Source organism: Benincasa hispida, chromosome 12 (genome assembly GCF_027475165.1).
Source record: "Benincasa hispida cultivar pf3 chromosome 12, pf3_genome.v1.1, whole genome shotgun sequence".
NCBI lineage: Eukaryota > Viridiplantae > Streptophyta > Magnoliopsida > Cucurbitales > Cucurbitaceae > Benincasa > Benincasa hispida.
This window is the reverse complement of record NC_143489.1, coordinates 17,675,885-17,696,644: the sequence shown is the minus strand read 5'-3', so window position 1 is coordinate 17,696,644 and position 20,760 is coordinate 17,675,885. Positions and strand designations below refer to the sequence as shown.

The following is a 20,760-nucleotide window of genomic DNA, read 5'->3' as shown; positions in this document are numbered from 1 at the left end:
GTTGCCCAATTGATTTTTTATTTTATTTTATTTTATTTTTATGATTTTGTCACGTTTGAATTTATTAGAAAAAAAATTGTTTTTTAATAAATTATTTTCATTTATAAATTCTTTTAATAAAAATTATTAAAATAATTTTGAAAGTAAAAAATTAAGAACTGATTAGGATTGATTTTTTAAGTATTTATAAATATTTTTTTATACTTATTACCACTTATTTAAATATTCAGAGAATCAATCCAAACACACCCTAAATCTAATAAATAACTTATTCTAAAATTAGAGAATTTATAATTAAACAAACGCACCCTCCTTCAAAGATAAATATGTGTGTTTGGATCTGGGTGATAATTTTAATTTTATTTTTAAAACTATTTTTTAATTCTACCATACAAATCTTGAAAAACATTTCTATGTTATTTGTGTCTAGATTTTAAAATATAAAATTATATTTACATAAATGTTTAGAAATATATAATTTCATATGATATATTCAAAAATTTAAAGAATGTATTATATTAAAATAGTAATCATAAAGAAAAATTAACATAAAACATGTTCATAATTAGTTAATATCCAAAATTAAAGTAAAAATTTTATCCAACATTTGGATTCAAGAAAGTTTAAGAAATGATTTTAAATCCTGTGATTTGAAATTTAGTTACTTTGTTTGGAACGGAAAATATTTAAAATGAATGTATTTAAAATTTTGTGTTTGGACGGTAACGAAAAAAGAAAAGAAAATTATGAATTTACTAATATAGGCTTTTAATTATAATGTTTTAATTGAAAATTAGAATTTGACAAGGTTAATCAATGTCTCGTTCGATGCCTATTTTATTTTTTGTTTTTGTTTTTAAATTTAAGCATATGGACACTACTTTTACCTCCAAGTTTCATTATTTGTTATCTACTTCTCACCAATAATTTAAAAAATACGCCAAAATTTGAGAACTAAGAAAAGTAGTTTCAAAAGGTTGTTTTTGTTTTTGGAACTTGACTAACAATTCAATCATTATACTAAGAAATGTGGATGAAATATATTTAATTTTTAAAAATAAAAACAAAAACCAAATAGTTACGCCTAAGTAATTTACTTTCAAATCCTTTGAAATCCTGCAAAATTCGAACATTTTAGTCATGAAAGTTTTTAAAGTAAAACAGGATTTGAAATCACTTTGAGTTTTAAAATCATTTCATTTCTTACAACACTAAAACAATGGAATTCATTTGAAATCCATTAGGAACTGAAATCCCTCAAATCATGAGGTTCTAACCGTTTATTGACCATGTTTTTTTCTTTTTCTTTTTTATTTTCTGACGTTTTTAGTGTGCGAAAATCATCCGAAAATCAAATGAAATTCCATAATTTTTGCATTTTCTTCTTTCTTTTCTTAATTCCAAATGTGTTAAGTACTAAAAGGATTATTGTATGTCAAGCATATCATTTTCACTCGTTTTTTTAAATATATTTTTTATCACTTAATATACGATAAATGGGAACCACACATATTTTTTTTTTTTTTTTTTTTTTTTTTTTTTGGAGGTGGAGGGGAGGGGAGACAAAGAAGGGAAGGTTTTGGCATACCTATAAAGAAAATAAATCAAATTCTATTAATCAAATTCATAGATGGATGACATTTAACAATTGTCATAACTTTTCTAAATTAAAAAGTCTCCATCTTTTCTCGCAAAAATGCACTTTTTTTTAATAAAAAATATTTGAATTAATTGTTTATATTTTATGACTGTCAATCATAATCAATTTGAATTAATTGTTTATATTTTATGACTGTCAATCATAAACATAAATCGGTGAAAAAATTCTGATAAATTTTCAAGAATACGAAAAAATATATGTTTTCCCCAGTGTTCGAAATATCAATGTTGATAAAAATATGAAGGTCTTGATTTTATGAAAATATTGATATCGATGGAAATTTTGGTCAACTTTATGGAAATGGATGGAAATTGTTATAATTAGTTAATGAAACTTTAATTGTGTAATTAGACTATAATTGACAATTTTATCATCGTTTCTATAACAATAAGACAACATTTAGATGTATATTATAACATATTTGTGTAAATGTCGATGCGAGAACATAAATTTTAAAAAATGAAAAAAGTAATTACAAAATAATATCAAATATTGAGAATTAATTACATAATTAAAGGACATGAAATATTTTTATATAAAATAAACTATAAATTGTTTATTATAAAATGAAATGGATACAAAAATGAAAAATCATAGCATTAAACTCATAAAACGTAACATAATAAGAATAGAAAAATAATAACATTAAACATGACATAATAGAATGAAAAAGAAAGAAGAAAAGGGAAACTCTACAAATAGATAGAGTTGGAGAGAAAATGAGAGAAAAATATTAGAGAACTCGCACTAATTCCAATTTGAGGTGAAATGATTAAGGCCACATTTACACCAGTTGAAAGGTAATCCATCAACGATAATGTAAAAAGTACAATGACTTTTGTTGTTGTTTACCTACTTTTCATAATCGTAATGAGATGTCGAGCCCACCTTGAAATTTGTAATCAAATTGTATAATCTAATTGAGAAATAAAGAGTGAAAATTACGCAAGATCCATTACCTTTACCGTTATCATTATAGATATTGTTATTGTAACAGTATGAAAATTATGAATTTGTCATATTTATTGTTGCCGTTAATATTACCATTATAGTTAGGATCAAGCAAAAACAATAACGATAACGGTAACAGTAAAATATGACGAATTCATAATTCTAGGTAAATGCGATAAAAAACAATCTAATTATGTTTGTGATTCAAGCTTATTACGATTCATCCATCAATGAAATCTCATTTCATTTACACTCATTTTCATTACGGTTTGATAAACGTGACCTAAAAATATTTGAATGAAAATGTGGTTTCTTGAAAATAAATATTTTGTATGATGAAAGAGAAAAAATTTCCCTTACATTTCCCTTGAACTAGCATAGCTAATTGCTTAAAAAAAAAACCTTCAAAATTTTGAATTTTTAAGAAATTAGGGGGAAATCAAAATTCCCCAACCAAAATTTTGAGATTTCAAATTTCAAGCCTATTGAAATCCCGAAATTTCGACTAAAATTTTGAACTATGATTTTCCCCCATAAAAACATGCTTAGTTTCGAAAAACATACTAAAAAATATGAGCATTGAAGGGAAGTCAAAAGAGCATACTTATAAAAAGCTTCTAATGCAAAAAGCTTCTTCCCAACAAATTTTTTTTTGTTCAAACTTACAAGAAATGTTTGTTTTTGTCCTTATACTTTTCAACTTTAGTTTATTTTGGTCCGTTTGTTTTATTTTTTAAGAATCAAAATGAATATTTTGAAAGTAAAATAAATTAGAATGAACCAAAGTCAAAGTATAAAGAATAAAATAATATTTAAATAAAATAATAATAATAATATGTAGTAGTAGTAGTTTACAAAAGCATGTTGGCTAGTTAACAAAAGATCGAATCGCTTTTGCTCCAAACATGCTGAGACTTCCTTCGAAGCTCGTCTAGCAAGCCTAAGTACATTTGTTTTTCCAGTTATTTTTATAAGCATATTGGCTACCACAAAATTTAATGGTCAAAACTATGCATAATTTTATTGAAAGCAAAGTCCCATAGCCTTTTTATTTCACAAAGTCATTACAAAAAAGGTACAAAGAGAAATGGTTTTTCATGTTATCAGCATAAACCAACTTGAAACCTATTTCCAAAGACAGTATTTTTACGGTAGAAGCACAACTGACCCAGTCGTTTTTCTGCTCTCAAGGTCAGCATGTGCTTGTGCAGCTTCAGATAAAGGGTATGTATGATTAACATGAACCCGTAAAGTACCAGATTCTACTTTTTCAAATACCTCTTTAGCAGCCTCCAGTAGCTCGTCGCGGATTACGGTATATTGCATGAGGGAGGGCCTTGTTAAGAATAGAGATTTCGCCGCAAGTGCCGAGAGTGGAACTGGGTCAGGTGTACCTGACGATTGTCCAAAACTCACCATGTAGCCACGAGTTTTTAGACATGCCAATGATCCCTGTTTATGAAAAAAAAAGGAAAAGTTTCATGAATGAGGCCATCTCTTCCTAAAAACAGTCCAGTAACTAAGATCCCAACTAAAATCAGATCAGTCCATTCCAATTTAGGTCCATTCCAGTTTAGGTTTGTTCAAGTTGGTTACCTGCAACTCAAATGCCAATCAATTCAGTTTGGTTATTCGCCACCCAAATAGATTGCACACAAATCAGTTCAAGACTTCTAGTAAACGGAAAAAAAATGTCCCAACTTATGATCGAATAGAATTTAATGAAGGAACAGTATATTCTTCCACATTTTACCATACTAACCACAGCTGAGACGTAGATACAGAAGTGTGTGACAAGAAGAACACAGTCAAAGCCAATGGTATAGATATAAAAAGACAATTCAGACAGGTTCAACAGACTTAAAGAGAAGCTTGAGCCTCTCCTTATAATATACAAAACTTCACTGCCCTTCCCCTGCATATCCCACAAGCCAACACAGGAGTGATTTGCAGACTCCTTAACTGACTCATGCTTAAAGTGTTCTAATTACATCATGTTGAAAATAGGGTTTTACCTTAAGGTTTTATTGTAATTGTCTCTCACCCTAAGGCTCTCTACTGTCTATTTATTCACCCTGTTCTCTTGTATTCAGTGTATCAATTAAAATAATAAGAAATAGATTTGTATCGTGGTTTTTCTCCCTGTTCTAGGGTTTCCACGTAAACTGTGTGTTGGTCTGTCTCCTTTCTTATTTTCATCATGGTATCAAAGCAAGGGGACAAAACCCTAGCCATTATGGAAGAGAACCATCCATAGTCGTCTTCAGCTCTTCAAGTTTTGATATGAAAACTGCTATTTGAGTAGTTGTGAAGGAGTGTTTTCAAACTGCCTTACTGGAATTACTTTCTGCCGTCCAGTTGCAGTCAACGGAGAGCCGCCATCAATGGGAGCCGCCTCACCTAACAGAATCCAGTCGGTTGTTCGCGCCGCACACAGACAAATCTGAAGAACAAAAGACGGATCCGATCCTGCCCGACTTGCGCCGCACACAGACAGATCCGATCCGCCTCGCCTCGCGCCGCCGTCGACAGATCCGGCTCCGATCGGGTACGTCCGAAGCTCTCCCAACTCGCGCGCCTTCGATTTGCAACCCCTCGACGGATAGACTCGCAGCCCTCCCGATTCGCGCCGATTAGCTTTGCGCCGGTGTGCCCTAGGGTTTTCGCTTCAGATCCGGCGAAACCATCCATTCGGCAAGGAGATCTAGACCATTTCGTTTCTGCCCTAGGCGCGTTCGACCAGCGACAGACCGGCGGAACCTTGAGCAGTACAGCCGACCGGGATCCTCATATATGCCGGCGATCTCTCAGCCGGTGACGACCTTCCCGTTTGCGACATCTGTCCAGTCGACAGTGGCAGCCCAGTAGCCGCTTGTAGTTCGGTCCATTACTCAGACGATATGAGACAACGGTTGGCCTCTCTGCACTAGCAGATTTTAGATTTGGATATAATGTTTGGCGCAAATCCCCCAACCAGTTCAACTTGTTTGTTCAGAGAATCCGGTAAACTCGTTCTCTATTTTGCCCAATACAACTTACTTAACTGGTTCAATTGGAAATTCTGCAGGATTTCTGGTTGGAGAGAAACTAAATGGGGAGAATTATTTCTCCTGGTCCCAGTCGATTAGAATGACCCTAGAAGGAAGGCACAAATTCGGGTATCTGACAGGAGAAATTCCGAAACCTATCCCAGGCGATCCTCAAGAAAGAATCTGTAAAGGGGAGGATTCTCTATTACGGCCTGTTCTCATCAATAGTATGGAGCCCCAGATTGGCCGACCCTTACTGTATGCAGCAACTACTAGAGATATCTGGGAGGCAGCCAGGGACCTATACTCGAAGCGACAAAACGCATCCCGGTTGTATACGTTACACAAACAGGTCCATGAGTGCAAACAAAGGACCATGGATGTTACTTCCTACTTTAATAAATTATCAGTGGTTTGGCAAGAGATGGACCTTTGCCGGGAGATTGTCTGGAACTGCGAATAGGATAGGACGTAGTACTTGAAACTTGAAGAGGCAGATCGGGTTTATGTGTTTTTGGCTGGATTGAACCCAAAATTTGACAGTGTTCGGAGTCGCATATTGGGTCAATGACCTACCCTGTCTCTCAGAGAAGTGTGTTCAGAGGTTCGACTAGAAGAGGATCGATCACAAGCTATGAACAATCCTGTGGCAGTTTCCATTGATGCATCAGCCTTTGTTTCAAAGGCATCCCGTTCCGACAGTGATAAAAAGCCCACACCTGTCTGTGAGCATTGTAAGAAGCCGTGGCATACGAAGGACCAATATTGGAAGCTGCACGGCAGGCCCCCAAATAGTAAGAGACGACAGTCACATGACAAATCAAACTCCGGGCGTGCTCTTGTAAGTGATTCAGTTACTGAGAATACACAGCATCAGTCCTCAGCCGATAGTAAGACCAATTTGAGTGCTGTCGGTGTGAGTGCCATTGCTCAATCAGGTACATTTCCATCGTTTGGCCTTATTAGCATTAATGGCAAGAAACCCTAGATTGTAGATTCAGGGGCCACAGATCATCTCACTAGTTCTTCAGAATTGTTTGTTTCATACTGTCCAAGTGCGGGAAATGAACATATTAGAATTGCAGATGGGTATTTTGCCCCGGTTGCAGGGAAAGGAAATACCTCCCCGTTTGATGGTTTAGTATTACGTGATACACTTCATGTGCCTAAAATCTCATATAATCTTTTATCAGTCAATAATTACAAGAGATTTGAACTATAAGGCTATTTTCTCACCAGATTCTGTTGTGTTTCAAGATCAGAAGTCGGGGATGACGATTGGCACTACTCGGCACGATAGGGGCTCTACTTCCTTTCTGACGATGCTTCTTCTAGGGAGGATCATAGAACTGGTTTTATGTCTTTAAAGTTTTCTACTTCCGAAAATGACTTTATGTTATGACATTATCGTTTAGGACATCCAAACTTTCAATATATGAAATATTTATTTCCGCATTTATTCCGCAATATTAATATAGCGTCTTTGAATTGTGATGTATGTATTTGTGCCAAACAAAGTCGTATTCTTTTTCGTTCTCAACCTTATAAGTCGTCCAGTCCCTTCTCCCTCATTCATAGTGATGTCTGTGGATCATCACCGACTACTACCTCCACTGGTAAACGTTGGTTCGTCACCTTCATAGACGACCACACACGCCTCATTTGGGTGTTCTTACTTGCTGATAAGTCTGAGGTATCTTCTACCTTTAAACAATTTTATACCATGATTGAAACCCAATTCCATGCCAAGATTGGGATTTTGAGTGATAATGGACGAGAGTTCTTTAACACCTCTTTCCATGACTTTCTCGTGTCTAAGGGAATTATCCACCAGAGCTCGTGTGCTTATACTCCCCAACAAAATGGAGTAGCCGAGCGTAAAAATCGCCATCTAGTGGAGGTTGCCCGGTCTTTAATGTTGTCCACCACTCTTCCATCCTACCTGTGGGGGGATGCCATTCTTACAGTGGCTCACCTCATCAATCGTATGCCCTCTCGTGTTCTTGACTTTCATAATCCCTTGGACCTTTTCAAAGAATCCTTTCCGACTACTCGCCTGATTTCTAATATTCCCCTCCGTGTCTTCGGCTGTGTCGCGTTTGTCCACTCCCATGGCCCAAATCGCACAAAATTCCACCTTCGTGCTCAAAAATGTGTTTTTGTTGGGTACCCTCTCCACCAACGTGGGTATAAATGCTATCATTCATCCTCTCAAAAGTATTTTGTCTCCATGGACATTACTTTCATTGAAGACTAGCCCTTCTTCCCCGTTAGTCATCTTCAGGGGGAGAGCTTAAATGAAGAGCCTAACTGGTCCTCCTATGATATCCCCTTAGGGGAATCCACCCTGATTCCTTCTCCTAGTTCTGAAAAAGCTTGTCCTGTCCTCCCTACCAACCAGATTCCTTGGATAACCTACTATAGGAAGAATCGTAGAAAGGAAGGGTTGCCACCTATTGAACAACCGACTCCAGTCCATGAATCAGACCCTGCATCTGGTTCAGGTACGTGTATTCCTGAAACTAATGATGTTAATATATGTATGGAGACTGACAAGTGTAGGGAAGATAAGGATGAAGGAGGTGGCAATACTGAATATGTGACAGATGAGAAACAGCTAAGAGTGATAGCAATAAAGGGAAAAGTCTTGTTGGTGACAAGGAAGTGGAAGATACTACTGAAATCCTTGATATATAGGTGACCGGTCATGCTGAGAAACCAAGAGAGTTGGAAAATCATGATGCCTCTCTCGATCTTCCAATAGCACTAAGGAAAGGTACTCGTTCATGCGCAAAGTATTCTATGCACAGCTACATGACATATAGCAATCTGTCTCCCGAATTTAAAGCTTTCACCACCAGCTTGGACACTATCATGGTCCCAAGTAGTATTCGTGAAGCAATGGAGAACTCTGAATGGAAAATGGCTGTTATGGAAGAAATGAGGGCGCTTGAGAAAAATGGTACATGGGAACAGGTGCCTTTACTTGAAGGGCACAAGATAGTTGGATGCAAATGGGTGTTCACCGTAAAATACAAATCAGATGGGACGATTCATCGATATAAGGCCAGACTGGTTGCTAAAGGTTTCACCTAGACTTACGGAGTTGATTACTCTGAAACGTTCTCTCCCGTAGCCAAACTCAACACTATCTGGGTTTTGTTGCCGATTGTTGTAAACAAAGATTGGCCACTGCATCAGTTGGATGTTAAAAATGCATTCCTTAATGGAGAACTTGAAGAGGAAGTCTGTATGAGCCCTCCTCCTAGATTCGAGAATCAGTTCAAGCACAGAGTTTGCAGATTGAGAAAATCTTTATATGGACTGAAACAGTCCCCAAGGGCTTGGTTTGATAGGCTCACCACATTTGTTAAAGCACAGGGATACAACCAAGGGTACTCAGATCATACACTATTTACGAAATGGTCCGACTCCGGGAAGATTGTCATTCTCATAGTGTATGTTGATGATATTGTTCTATCTGGCGATGATGAGGGTGAAATTACAAGGCTTAAAACAAGAATGGCCAGAGAATTTGAGATTAAAGACCTTGGTAAGCTAAAATACTTCCTGGGAATGGAGGTGGCCCGATCAAGAGAAGGTATTTCAGTATTGCAAAGGAAATATACACTGGACTTGCTCAAAGAAATAGACATGACTAGGTGTAAACCTGCTGACACACCCGTAGAGTATAATGCAAAACTTCGAGGTATTTCAGTATCGCAAAGGAAATATACACTGGACTTGCTCAAAGAAACAGGCATGACTGGGTGTAAACCTGCTGACACACCCGTGGAGTATAATGCAAAACTTGGTGTTATAAACAACGAAGTTCCTGTTAGCAAGGAAAGGTACCAGAGATTGGTTGGGAATTTGATCTACCTGTCCCATACAAGACCAGATATTTCATATGCAGTAAGCGTGGTAAGCCAATTTATGCAAGCTCTCTATGAGGAACATATGAATGCGGTTGAGCGTATTCTTCGATACTTGAAGGAAACCCTTGGTAAGGGTCTGATGTTCAGGAAGTCTGGAAAAAGGACTATTGAAGCATATACAGATTCTGATTGGGCAGGCTCTGTCATTGATAGAAAGTCAACCTCTGGATATTGCACCTTTGTCTGGGGTAACCTGGTCACCTGGCGAAGTAAGAAATAGGGAGTGGTGGCTAGGAGTAGTGTTGAAGCTGAGTACAGGGCAATGAGCTTAGGGATATGTGAAGAAATCTGGTTAAATAAGGTGCTGATTGATCTTTATCAAGACAGGGAGCTTCCAATGAAGTTGTTTTGTGATAATAAAGCAGCAATAAGCATCACAAACAACCCAGTCCAGCATGACAGAACCAAACATGTAGAGATCGACAGACACTACATTAAAGAAATACTGGATAATGGGAGCATTTGCATCCCCTATATTCCCTTAAATCAACAAGTGGCAGATGTTCTCACCAAGGGGTTACTGAGACCTAATTTTGACTATTGTCTTAGCAAGTTGGGTCTTATTGATATTTATGCACCAACTTGAGGGGAGTGTTGAAAATAGGGTTTTACCCTATGGGTTTTATTGTAATTGTCTCTCACCCTAAGGCTCTTTAGGGTCTATTTATTCACTCTGTTCTCTTGTATTTAGTGTATCAATTAAAATAATAAGAAATAGATCTGTATCGTGGTTTTTCTCCCCGTTCTAGGGTTTCCACGTAAACTGTGTGTTGGTCTCTCTCCTTTCTTATTTTCATCACATCATTTAGCCCAAGCAACTTTCTCCCAATGAACTAGATTGGGGGATTATTCTGCCAATCAGTACGGCAGGAGATTTTAGTACGTAGGAAATAAGAAAGCCTTGCAACAACGGAAAGATATACCTGATCTAGAGCCAAATGTCACTCCCCACAAAAATGGCCTTTCAAATTGTGCCAATGCAAGACCCAAGACTCCTTTAACACAGCCAAGAAGGAGTCAAGACCCGTTGGAAGGCATCCCCAAGTAGCCACATAAGGCCAACTCGTGGCCCCTATCCCAGGCGCAAGCCCATCACGGACGCCCAATACACCCACGTGCCCAGGCACAGGCACGCAAGGGCATGCCAAGACAAGCACACGCCTGGATAGGTGCCTAGACAAGCACCTTAGAAAGCAACCACGCACACAGCCATTAGCACGCGCAAGGCCAAGTGCGCGCGGCCAAAGTTCCCAGTGTGCGCGAGTCTAAACGTGCACGCCCAGACGGGCGACCCAGCATGTAGACAACAGACGCGCACACCACCCTGCGTCGTGCCTTAGGACCAAACGCCTCCAGACGATGCCAAACGGCCCGTGAGCGCTCCAGACTGTCTGAAAAGCTTGTAGAAGACTCTAGACAAGCCTGGGCAAACCCAGAAGGTGCTAGGCAGTGCTAGCACCCCTCATGCGCGCCCCAGATGCGTTTGGAATGCACTAGACAGTGCCACACAGTGCTAGAAAGGGTTGGATAGCCCCAGAAGCCTCTTGAAGGCCCGAGATAGTGCTAGAACATGCTAAATGGTTCCAGAAGGCCCTAGATCGTGCTAGAAGGTCCCAACATCAGCCCACATGTACATACTCTAGAATGCTCTATAAGGGTCTAGAATAGACTAGGAGTATCTAGAAAAGTTCTGTATGTACTTGGTAGCATCTAGAAGGGCCTAGTATGGCCTAAGAAGTATGGAAGAGACATAGAGAAGTCTCTAGGAGAGTCTTAACCAACCTCCTAGGTCAATTCTAAGACCCCTAAAGTTGGTGGGGCTTGCCTATATATAGCCCATTGTGGCTCATTTGTAAAGCATCCCTTGGACATTTCCAATAAAGCTCTCATTCACTCAAACTCTAAGACCCCTTGCCCACTTATCTTCAAACCTCTCAACGAGTTCCTTTGTGCCTTAAATAGGCCAAAACTCTTCTTAAGGCTTACTTGGTGCACCCTTTGGTAGCAAGAGCATCCAAGTGCCGCACGGTTGGTCGTCTCAAACACCGACCCTCGTGACAGGTGGTATCAAAGCCACGCTCTTGGAACCTAGACCCCCGACATAGCCTTAATCTCTTGCCAAGCATATGGCATCTGAGGAGGGACATCACTCCCCAATCGAGCAGCAAGTGGAAGGACCAACCCACCCGAGGAAGGGGTGAGCAATGCACCACATCCAAACGCTCCAGGTCTAGAGGCCCGACAGCGAGGGATCATGTCGACACTCGCCTGACCACCCTTGAGAGTGAGTTAGAGGATGTGAAGCTCATGGTTGGCCGGTTGAGTGATAACTTTGACGAGCTGGTCCAAGAGAACACGGAGATAACCCTGGTAGCCAAGGAAATGATCGGGGCCCTTGGACAAGAATTCAAGTCGGAGGTAAGTTTACTCTCCACAGAAGTATCTAATCTATGTAAGTTTGTGGAAGAGGAAATTCATAGACTTTGTAAAGAAATCGATGATGTTCGAGCTAAATCTCGAGCTCATCAACGCACTAGCACTCCCGCCTCTACTAGTGCCCCTTCCGTTGCATACTCCACATCGGGCATCAAAGTCCCGAAACCAGACATGTATGATGGCACAAGGAATGCCACAATGGTGGAGAACTTCCTGTTTGGCCTAGAGCGATATTTTGAGGCCTCAGGAGTGTTTCATGATGATGCATGCATAAACCATGCCCCAACATTCTTGAGGGATGCGGCTCAGCTATGGTGGCGAAGAAAACACGCCGAGCGGGAGCGTGACCAATGTCGCATCAACACTTAGGGCCAATTTAAGGCCGGGCTCCGTAAACACTTTGTCCCACACAATGCCAAGATGAAGACTCGAGGGAAACTCAAACGCTTGAGGCAAACTAGTACCATACTCACAACACTCATTCTTGAGATCGACGATCTATGGGATAAAGATGCCCTTATCTACTTCAAAGATGGACTAAAAAATTAGGCGAGGATGGAACTTGACAGGCGCAATGTCACAACACTAGATGATGCCATTATCGCTGTTGAATTGCTCATGGATTACTCCACCCAAAAAGGCAAGAAGTCCATTCATTTGAATGCAGAAGGAGGGTCTGAACCGAAGAAAGATCTTGCTTGGAAGGATGAGGAAAACTCGCAAACCTCGAATGGCAAAAAAGGGAGAGGTTCTTCTACGGGAGAAGGTAAATCTCTCAAGACCACACCTCCTAATCCATATTTCATTTGTAGTGGGCCACACTGGACAAGGGATTGTTCAAGCAAGAATGCCCTAAGTGCACTTATAGCACAACATCGGGACAAAGAGGAGAAAGAGCATACACGGGCTCATTGCAGCAAATAACGGTCATCTTCGAGACCCAACCTGCCGAGAAAGGCAAAGACAAGGGCCTACTCTATGCGGACACCACAATCAATGAAAAAGAGGCAACCGTGATGCTGGACTCAGGAGCTACATACAACTTTATGGACGTGCAAGAAGCTCAACGACTTGGCTTAAGATATACAAAGGACGGAACCTCGATCAAACCCGTCAACTCAGGAGCCAAAACAACAAAAGGGATAGCTTGAGGAGTGAAAACAAGGATAGGCGATTAACACGGTAAGCTAGACTTTACCATTGTACCTATGGACAGTGTTTTAAAAAGCCCTCTCGGGCGTGCGCCTAGGCTCAAGGCGCAAGTCTGGTGCCTCGGTTTGGAAAAGCGAGGCTCACAAAATAAGGCATGCCTTAGACGCGCGCCTTTTGTGAAGCCCAGATCAAAGCCCCGCACCTTGGGGCTTTTCAATTATTTTTAAAAATAGTGATAATTAAGGATTTTCTTTCTTTATTAACTAAAAAGATCAAGTTTACCAAACCTAAATGCAAATTTTCTTGTGTTTTGGGTCCCTTTTTTTCCATATTTCCACTTCAATTATACTATCTCTTTTTAATGTAATATTTTTATATATAGTGCACCTCACAAAAAAAAAAACTCGCGCTTTTTTGTGTGCACCTAGGCTCCAAAGGGCCATTGCGCCTTAAGGCGCCTTGGGCATTTAAAAACACTGAAGGTGACTTTAAGACGGTACTTGGTCTAGCCTTTTTCAGAAAAACTAATGCCCTATTGGTGCCATCCCGAAGCACTCTCTTGGTACTTAAAGATCGCAACCTCCGTGTGATCCCCCTAAAAAGCATGGAGAGGCCTTAGTAACTGCCATGCAAGTGATAAGGAGAAGGCACCACAAGAGAAGAAGCGCAACAGGGACATTGCGAAAACAAGTGGGGGAAGGTGTCATGCCCCACAAAAATGGCCTTTCAAATCGTGCCAATGCAAGGCCCAATACTCCTTTAGCACAACAAAGGAGGAGTCAAGACTTGTTGGAAGGCATCCCCAAGTCGCCAAATAAGGCCAACTTGTGCTCCCCTATCCCAGGCACAAGCCCATCATGGATGCCCAACACACTCCATGCCCAGGCACAGGCATGCAAGGGCATGCCAAGACAAGCACACGCCCGGATAGGCGCCTAGACAAGTGCCCCAAAAAGCAACCACACACATGGCCATTAGCACAGCCGTGCACGCGCACATCCTACAAGCACGTGGTCGAAGGCCTAGCATGCGCAAGTCCAGACGCGCACGCCCCAGCATGTGGACGACAGACGCACGCGCCTTAGGACCAGACGATGCTAGATAGCCTATAAGCGCTCCAGACTATTCGAGAAGCTTTTGGAAGACTCTAGACAAGCCTGGGCAGACCCCGAAGGGGTTGGGTAGTGCCAACGCCCCTCATGCGCACCCCAGACGCGTCTATAATGCACTAGACAGTGCCACACGGTGCTAGAAAGGGCTGAACAGCCCCGAAAGCCTCTAGAAGGCTCGAGACGGTGCTAGAACATGCTAGATGGTTCTGGAAGGCGCTAGACCATGCTAGAAGGTCCCAACATCAGCCCATATGTATTTACTCTAAAATGCTTTACAAGGGTTTAGAATAGACTAGGAGTATCTAGAAAAGTCTTGTATGTACTTGGTAGCATCTAGAAGGGCCTAGTATGGCCTAAGAAGTATGTAAAAGACAGAGAAATCTCTAGGAGAGTCTTAACCGACCTCCTACGTCAGTTCTCAAGCCCCTAAAGTCGGTGGGGTTTGCCTATATATAGCCCATTGGGGCTCATTTGTAAAGTATCCCTTGAACATTTCCAATAAAGCTCTCATTCACTCAAACTCTAAGACCCCTTGCCTACTCATTTTCAAACCTCTCAACGAGTTCCTTTGTGCCTTAAATAGGCCAAAAATCTTCTTAAGACTTACTTGGTGCACCCTTTGTTAGCAAGAGCATCCAAGGGCCACATGGTTGATCGTCTCAAACACTGACCCCTGTTACACAAAGCTTTGATATCAAATGATAAAGCAACCCTAACCCTCAGCCCAAAGATCCAAACTATTATGTAGCAAGAACCTTTGAATCTAAGAAATTAACACCTCCCTATACCATTTAGTTCAATCTCGAGAAAAAGGCTAAAATTAGATTGCCTCTTGATCGAAGATCTAGAAGCAAGATTGGGAAATCTTGTTCTAGATTGAGTCACTCCACAATCAACTTGATCAAGGTTAGATTGAATGGCTCACATGCATTCTATCACAAGAATTGTAAAATTCTAAGGGAAAAGTCTCAAATATAAGATCTCAGGTTTCATTCATAAAAATCATAATCTCATTAGAAATGGATGGGGAGAAGGCTTTAGCCTTATAGAGTTTCTAATACAATTAATGTAAAGTAGCAAAAGTCAACATAAAACATTAAAGAGTTCTCCATCTTCCAACCACTCTCTTCCATCCACCATCTTCCAACCACCATATTTAATTCAACTCTATTAATTGTAGACTCCATCTTTTCAACCACCATCTTCCATGCATCTTCATAATTACCAAGACATAAATTTAACACTTAAAAGCTAGAAATTAATTAAAGACAACAAATAACTCTAAAATTAAAATGTTGGGAATTAATTAAAATCAACTAAAGTTTACTAATGCTTCTCATAGGTCCCGAACATATCATAAGCATTAGTAATACTTCCACTCCGAGGACAGACTACAGCTTTGGACCAATACAAGATGGGTAATTGAAATAGCTAAGAAGTTTTGACGAGGAGATGGGCAGTTTATAGAGAAGCAGTTCTAAGAATTGCTGCAATGTTCAGAAGTTGGCAAAAACGTTTCCTTGCAAGTCACAACAACTTAGAGTTTCTGCAAGAGTACATAAAAACAAGATGAAAAGAATAAATATTACCTGAAAGGTATCCTTTCCTACAGAGTCATAAACAATATTAACTCCATTTCCCGAAGTTATCTCATTTACACGAGCCACAAAATCCTCTTTTGTATAGATAATAACATGATGGCATCCATCCCCCTTGGCTTGAGCTGCCTTCTCTCCGGTTGAGACAGTACCAATGACAGTGGCACCAAGACTGTTAGCCCATTGGCATAACAGGGATCCAACTCCACCCGCTGCTGCATGAATGAGGACAATATGTCCTGGTTCAACCTGGAGAGAATATCAGATCAAAGCTTGTCGGTCATAAAAATATTTTTAATGCTGGGATAACATATGTGGGGAAAGCCAAGTTAGAAACTCTAACATCCCAATATTTGAAGTTTAGAAGATTGATGCGATGAAATGAAAAAATTACATCATGTAACAATATTCTAACCAAGTTACTTGTCACGTTGTTCTGATTTATTACTCATATTTGATGCCTCATTTAGGGAGCACTTTTAAATATTATAAGAAGATATCATTCACAGAATCATATCCAACCAAATGTAGTTAATTGGTCCAAAATGAAGTACAAAATAAATCTTAATTTCACCTTTCATATAGGCTTATTAAGCGCCAATTCTTTTCCTGAGATATACAGCACATCCATGTAAAGTAGATGAAAAAACACTCTAACTGCCCTCAAAGACATGTAAACGAAACATATATACCTTAAATCTAACATCCGAATATAAATACTCTGAAACTAAACCAACCTTGTAGCAACGTCGGACTAGAAACTGAGCTGTCATTCCCTTCAGCATGACAGATGCTGCAATTGTAGGATCAACAGAGGGAGGAACTGGAACAACTTTGTCAGCAGGAAGTATCTGTTCTTCAGTATATGAGCCCATTGGGTTCCCAGCATAAGCAACAAGATCCCCAACTTTCCTGTCGTTTACTCCAGGGCCCACAGCGGTCACCACCCCAGCAGCTTCCATGCCTGCATTGTAATTTTTTTTTTTCAAATAATGCAACATGTAAAATAAGGATCACCTCTCCTGCACTCTAATCGAGTATTAGCAAAGTAATTTTTGTAACTACACTATATTATATATAAAAAATTTAAAAATGTAAAAAGAAATGGTAACTCTCAGAATACAATATCTTATGGATACCAAAGGGACAATAGTTAAAAATTTAAATTTCAGCCTTGAAATTATATTTTGAGTCCCCAAGGGCAAGGACCCTGACTTCTTCCACTTATTTCAAGCATGAAGGAATTAAACAAGTTGAGAATTGTATGATATTGCAAAGACCAAACCTATTGTAAGCCACATGGAAAACCTCTAACCTACAGAAATTGATGTCAATATCATCAATAGTCCACAGCTCTCAGTTTAACCAATTTCATACAAAACTCTTTATCACACAGGCCAGTACTCGTACTTTTTGAAAAAATAAATAAATAAATAATACACAGGCACAACCAAAGGCTGCATTAGAGGGGAAAAAATCCCATAAGAGAAAAATGTGTCCACATGTAAACCAAAGCCTTCAAACTCACAGACAGGAATAAATCACCTAAACATCGAAGAAGGATAAGATGCCATTAAAGAAACCTTACACATAATCCATGATCTAACAACTAATTTTAAAGAAGAGGACAGAACCTGGAGTAAAGGGCATGGTAGCAGCCTTGTAAACTCCTTTCCTGAAGTAGACATCAATAAAATTTAGACCAATCGCCTTATTTCTAACTCGAACCTCACCCTCATTTGGCTCTCCAATATCCACATCCTCCCATTTGAGAACCTGTTACCATCATTTTCAATCATAAATCCAACAAGAAAGCAAAAACGTACTAGTTATTCCACAAGAAAACTAATTCAAATCCTACAGCAGGGGTTTTTTCCCCCTCCTAATACATACAGAATCCACATAAATCCATGCTCAACCCAAAGAAAAGAATCGAATACTGAATCAAGAAACGAAGAAAAGACGATGAGAGAGGGGAAACAAACCTCAGGCCCACCAAGTTCATGAACTCTTATCGCCTTCACCATTTCTAGGGCCGACGATTCTGCTCGCGAAGAAATTGCTTTCGCTATGAAATTTTCAGTCCTGTCCTTCAAATGGTAGCGATGAGTGGCAAAGGAGCAAGTGGGTGACGACGGAATTCGGTAGAAGAACTGCTGGAAAACAATGGGTTTGCAGTGGAACTGGAAATTGGTTCTTAGCAAGAACATCTATGGCTGATTCGTAATGCAGTTGCATGAACTGACGGAAGCAGATTTTGATAGCATTACACCTCACAGACCGTAGAAATTCATTTGATTGTTGTAAATTGTAATCAAACTTTACTATAGTTCGTCATTTGTCGAGCATTCACTGTTTTCTCCATGGGGAGTTAACATTGTTTTGGGCCAAATTATAGTGAATAAATGTAAACTTTAGGTATTTCTCAAAAAATAATAGTAATAATAATAATAATAATTCAAGAGTTTTATGATGATTTTTTATTTTATACTTAATATTTTGCCATTTAAAATAAAATGTTAAATTATAAAAGTGGTCCATATTATTTTTAAAAAGGTTAGAATTTAGTTAACTTTGTACTCATAAAAATGGCCAGAATATTCTAACAGTATGATTTTGCATTTAAAAAAGTGACAACTATGCCCTCCTATATAAAATTTCTATATTTTTTGTGGATTTAAAAACAAAATCTTTTGAATAAAAAATTCCCTAGTATCCACATTTATAGTGATAAATGATACTAATAAAGCATATCTCCATTTTCTATATTCATTACTATATCACCATTGTTACATAATATATAAAAAACAAATCAAATCAAAATTAAAAATCAAATCAACATTTAATACCTCAAAATAGAAATATGTCTTCTCCCAATCTTTATATATCCTAAGGAGAAACCCTTCATCTTCCTTCAACCTCCCATACCCCAATCCTTCATCTTCCTTCAACCTTCCATACTCTGTTTCATCTTCCCACGCAACTCTGAAATAAACCACCATTTCATCTTCAGAAATCCTCGAATCCAAATTAGAAACATATATCTAATTTGGAATGCCAAAATGCCGTGTATGTGAAGAATAAAACCTAATTTGGGATTCTCCATATGTGATGGGAATGTCCTAAACTCGCAGTTCGTAAATGTTGTTAACATATTCTATTTATCAATAAAAAGGTTGTTGAGTTTTTTATTCAATAAATTACTATTGATATTGCATCCTTTTATGAAAATTCAATAAACGAATCCATGGCTATAACATGAATAAAACATAAAAATTGATCAAGTTTTAGTATGTAGCCAAAATGGTCTATAAGTATACGGATGAGATTGGGTACCTCATCTTGGTGACAATATTGGATGTGACCCATTTTGTATACTGATACAAGTGATGTGATCTAAAAATCATTCATGTAGAGACATGTGAGTGAGGGCATCCTATGCAATGAGTTTGCATAAGACCGGATCTCGAAATAGTCACTTTTTTTTATAACAACTGTTTACTGTTAAAATTGACTATCTCAACTTCAATAACCTAGGGTAACTCAATCTTAATCCTGAGCTAACTATAAACTCCTGTTTATTCGAGATTATCCTTTGATCTGCATAGGTGAAAGTAGTCCAACATCACTGCTCAATAAGCATCCCATTTTAGGATAAGACTGGATAGATAGTAGGGGACATAGTTTTGCAATATGAAATTTACCCCTACCCGATTTAGGGATAGCAGATGGCTTGTTCTCTTAAGCATTGATGCCCTGTCTTGAATAATGGGGCTTCACCCTCTCATGGAAGAGAGGGTTATGATATAAGTTAGACTAAAAATCAATTATTCAATGGAGAATCATGGGAGCTTAAGGAGCAAGATGTATTTACAGAGGTAAAACGGTAATCTTTGACTCGATTGTAAATACGAATGACCTATCAATGATTGGCTTACTGATTATTGTTAAAATGGACAGAAATATATCTACAATGAGGAGAGTGCAACTATCGAGCTATAATGGTATGTCTTGGGTAGTTAACGAATAGTAATTAATTCAGCTTAAAGAGTTTATCCACATTTATAGTGATAAATGATACTAATAAAACATATCTCCATTTTCTATATTCATTACTATATCACCATTGTTACATAATATATAAAAAACAAATCAAATCAAAATTAAAAATCAAATCAACATTTAATACCTCAAAATAGAAATATGTCTTCTCCCAATCTTTATATATCCTAAGGAGAAACCCTTCATCTTCCTTCAACCTCCCATACCCCAATCCTTCATCTTCCTTCAACCTTCCATACTCTGTTTCATCTTCCCACGCAACTCTGAAATAAACCACCATTTCATCTTCAGAAATCCTCGAATCCAAATTAGAAACATATATCTAATTTGGAATGCCAAAATGCCGTGTATGTGAAGAATAAACCCTAATTTGGGATTCTCCATATGTGATGGGAATGTCCTAAACTCGCAGTTCGTAAATGTTGTTAACATATTCTATTTATCAATAAAAAGGTTGTTGAGTTTTTTATTCAATAAATTACTATTGATATTGCATCCTTTTATGAAAATTCAATAAACGAATCCATGGCTATAACATGAATAAAACATAAAAATTGATCAAGTTTTAGTATGTAGCCAAAATGGTCTATAAGTATACGGATGAGATTGGGTACCTCATCTTGGTGACAATATTGGATGTGACCCATTTTGTATACTGATACAAGTGATGTGATCTAAAAATCATTCATGTAGAGACATGTGAGTGAGGGCATCCTATGCAATGAGTTTGCATAAGACCGGATCTCGAAATAGTCACTTTTTTTTATAACAACTGTTTACTGTTAAAATTGACTATCTCAACTTCAATAACCTAGGGTAACT

At 38.5% G+C, this 20,760-nt stretch overlaps 1 protein-coding gene across 1 annotated transcript; it reads right to left on the bottom strand.

The window, feature by feature from the left end:
- Positions 1 to 3,605: 3,605 nt before the first annotated feature.
- On the bottom strand, positions 3,606 to 18,336 carry LOC120069442 (GroES-like zinc-binding alcohol dehydrogenase family protein). Its single transcript, XM_039021200.2, has 5 exons — positions 17,862 to 18,336; positions 17,511 to 17,652; positions 16,614 to 16,840; positions 15,868 to 16,125; positions 3,606 to 4,063 (listed from the first exon to the last, which is right to left on the bottom strand). Exons 1-5 carry the CDS (start codon positions 18,084 to 18,086, stop codon positions 3,758 to 3,760), a joined length of 1,158 nt encoding a protein of 385 aa, XP_038877128.1. The 5' UTR covers positions 18,087 to 18,336; the 3' UTR covers positions 3,606 to 3,757.
- Between the last annotated feature and the right edge of the window lie 2,424 nt (positions 18,337 to 20,760).

What these genes read in the sequence shown, in the direction of transcription:
- LOC120069442 (XM_039021200.2), bottom strand. Translation starts at nt 18,086, where the DNA reads ATGTTCTTGCTAAGAACCAATTTCCAGTTCCACTGCAAACCCATTGTT. An exon ending in ATGAACTTGGTGGGCCTGAG is followed by an intron (nt 17,653 to 17,861) that starts GTTTGTTTCCCC and finishes TGATGGTAACAG; the next exon opens with GTTCTCAAATGGGAGGATGT. An exon ending in TACCATGCCCTTTACTCCAG is followed by an intron (nt 16,841 to 17,510) that starts GTTCTGTCCTCT and finishes ATTACAATGCAG; the next exon opens with GCATGGAAGCTGCTGGGGTG.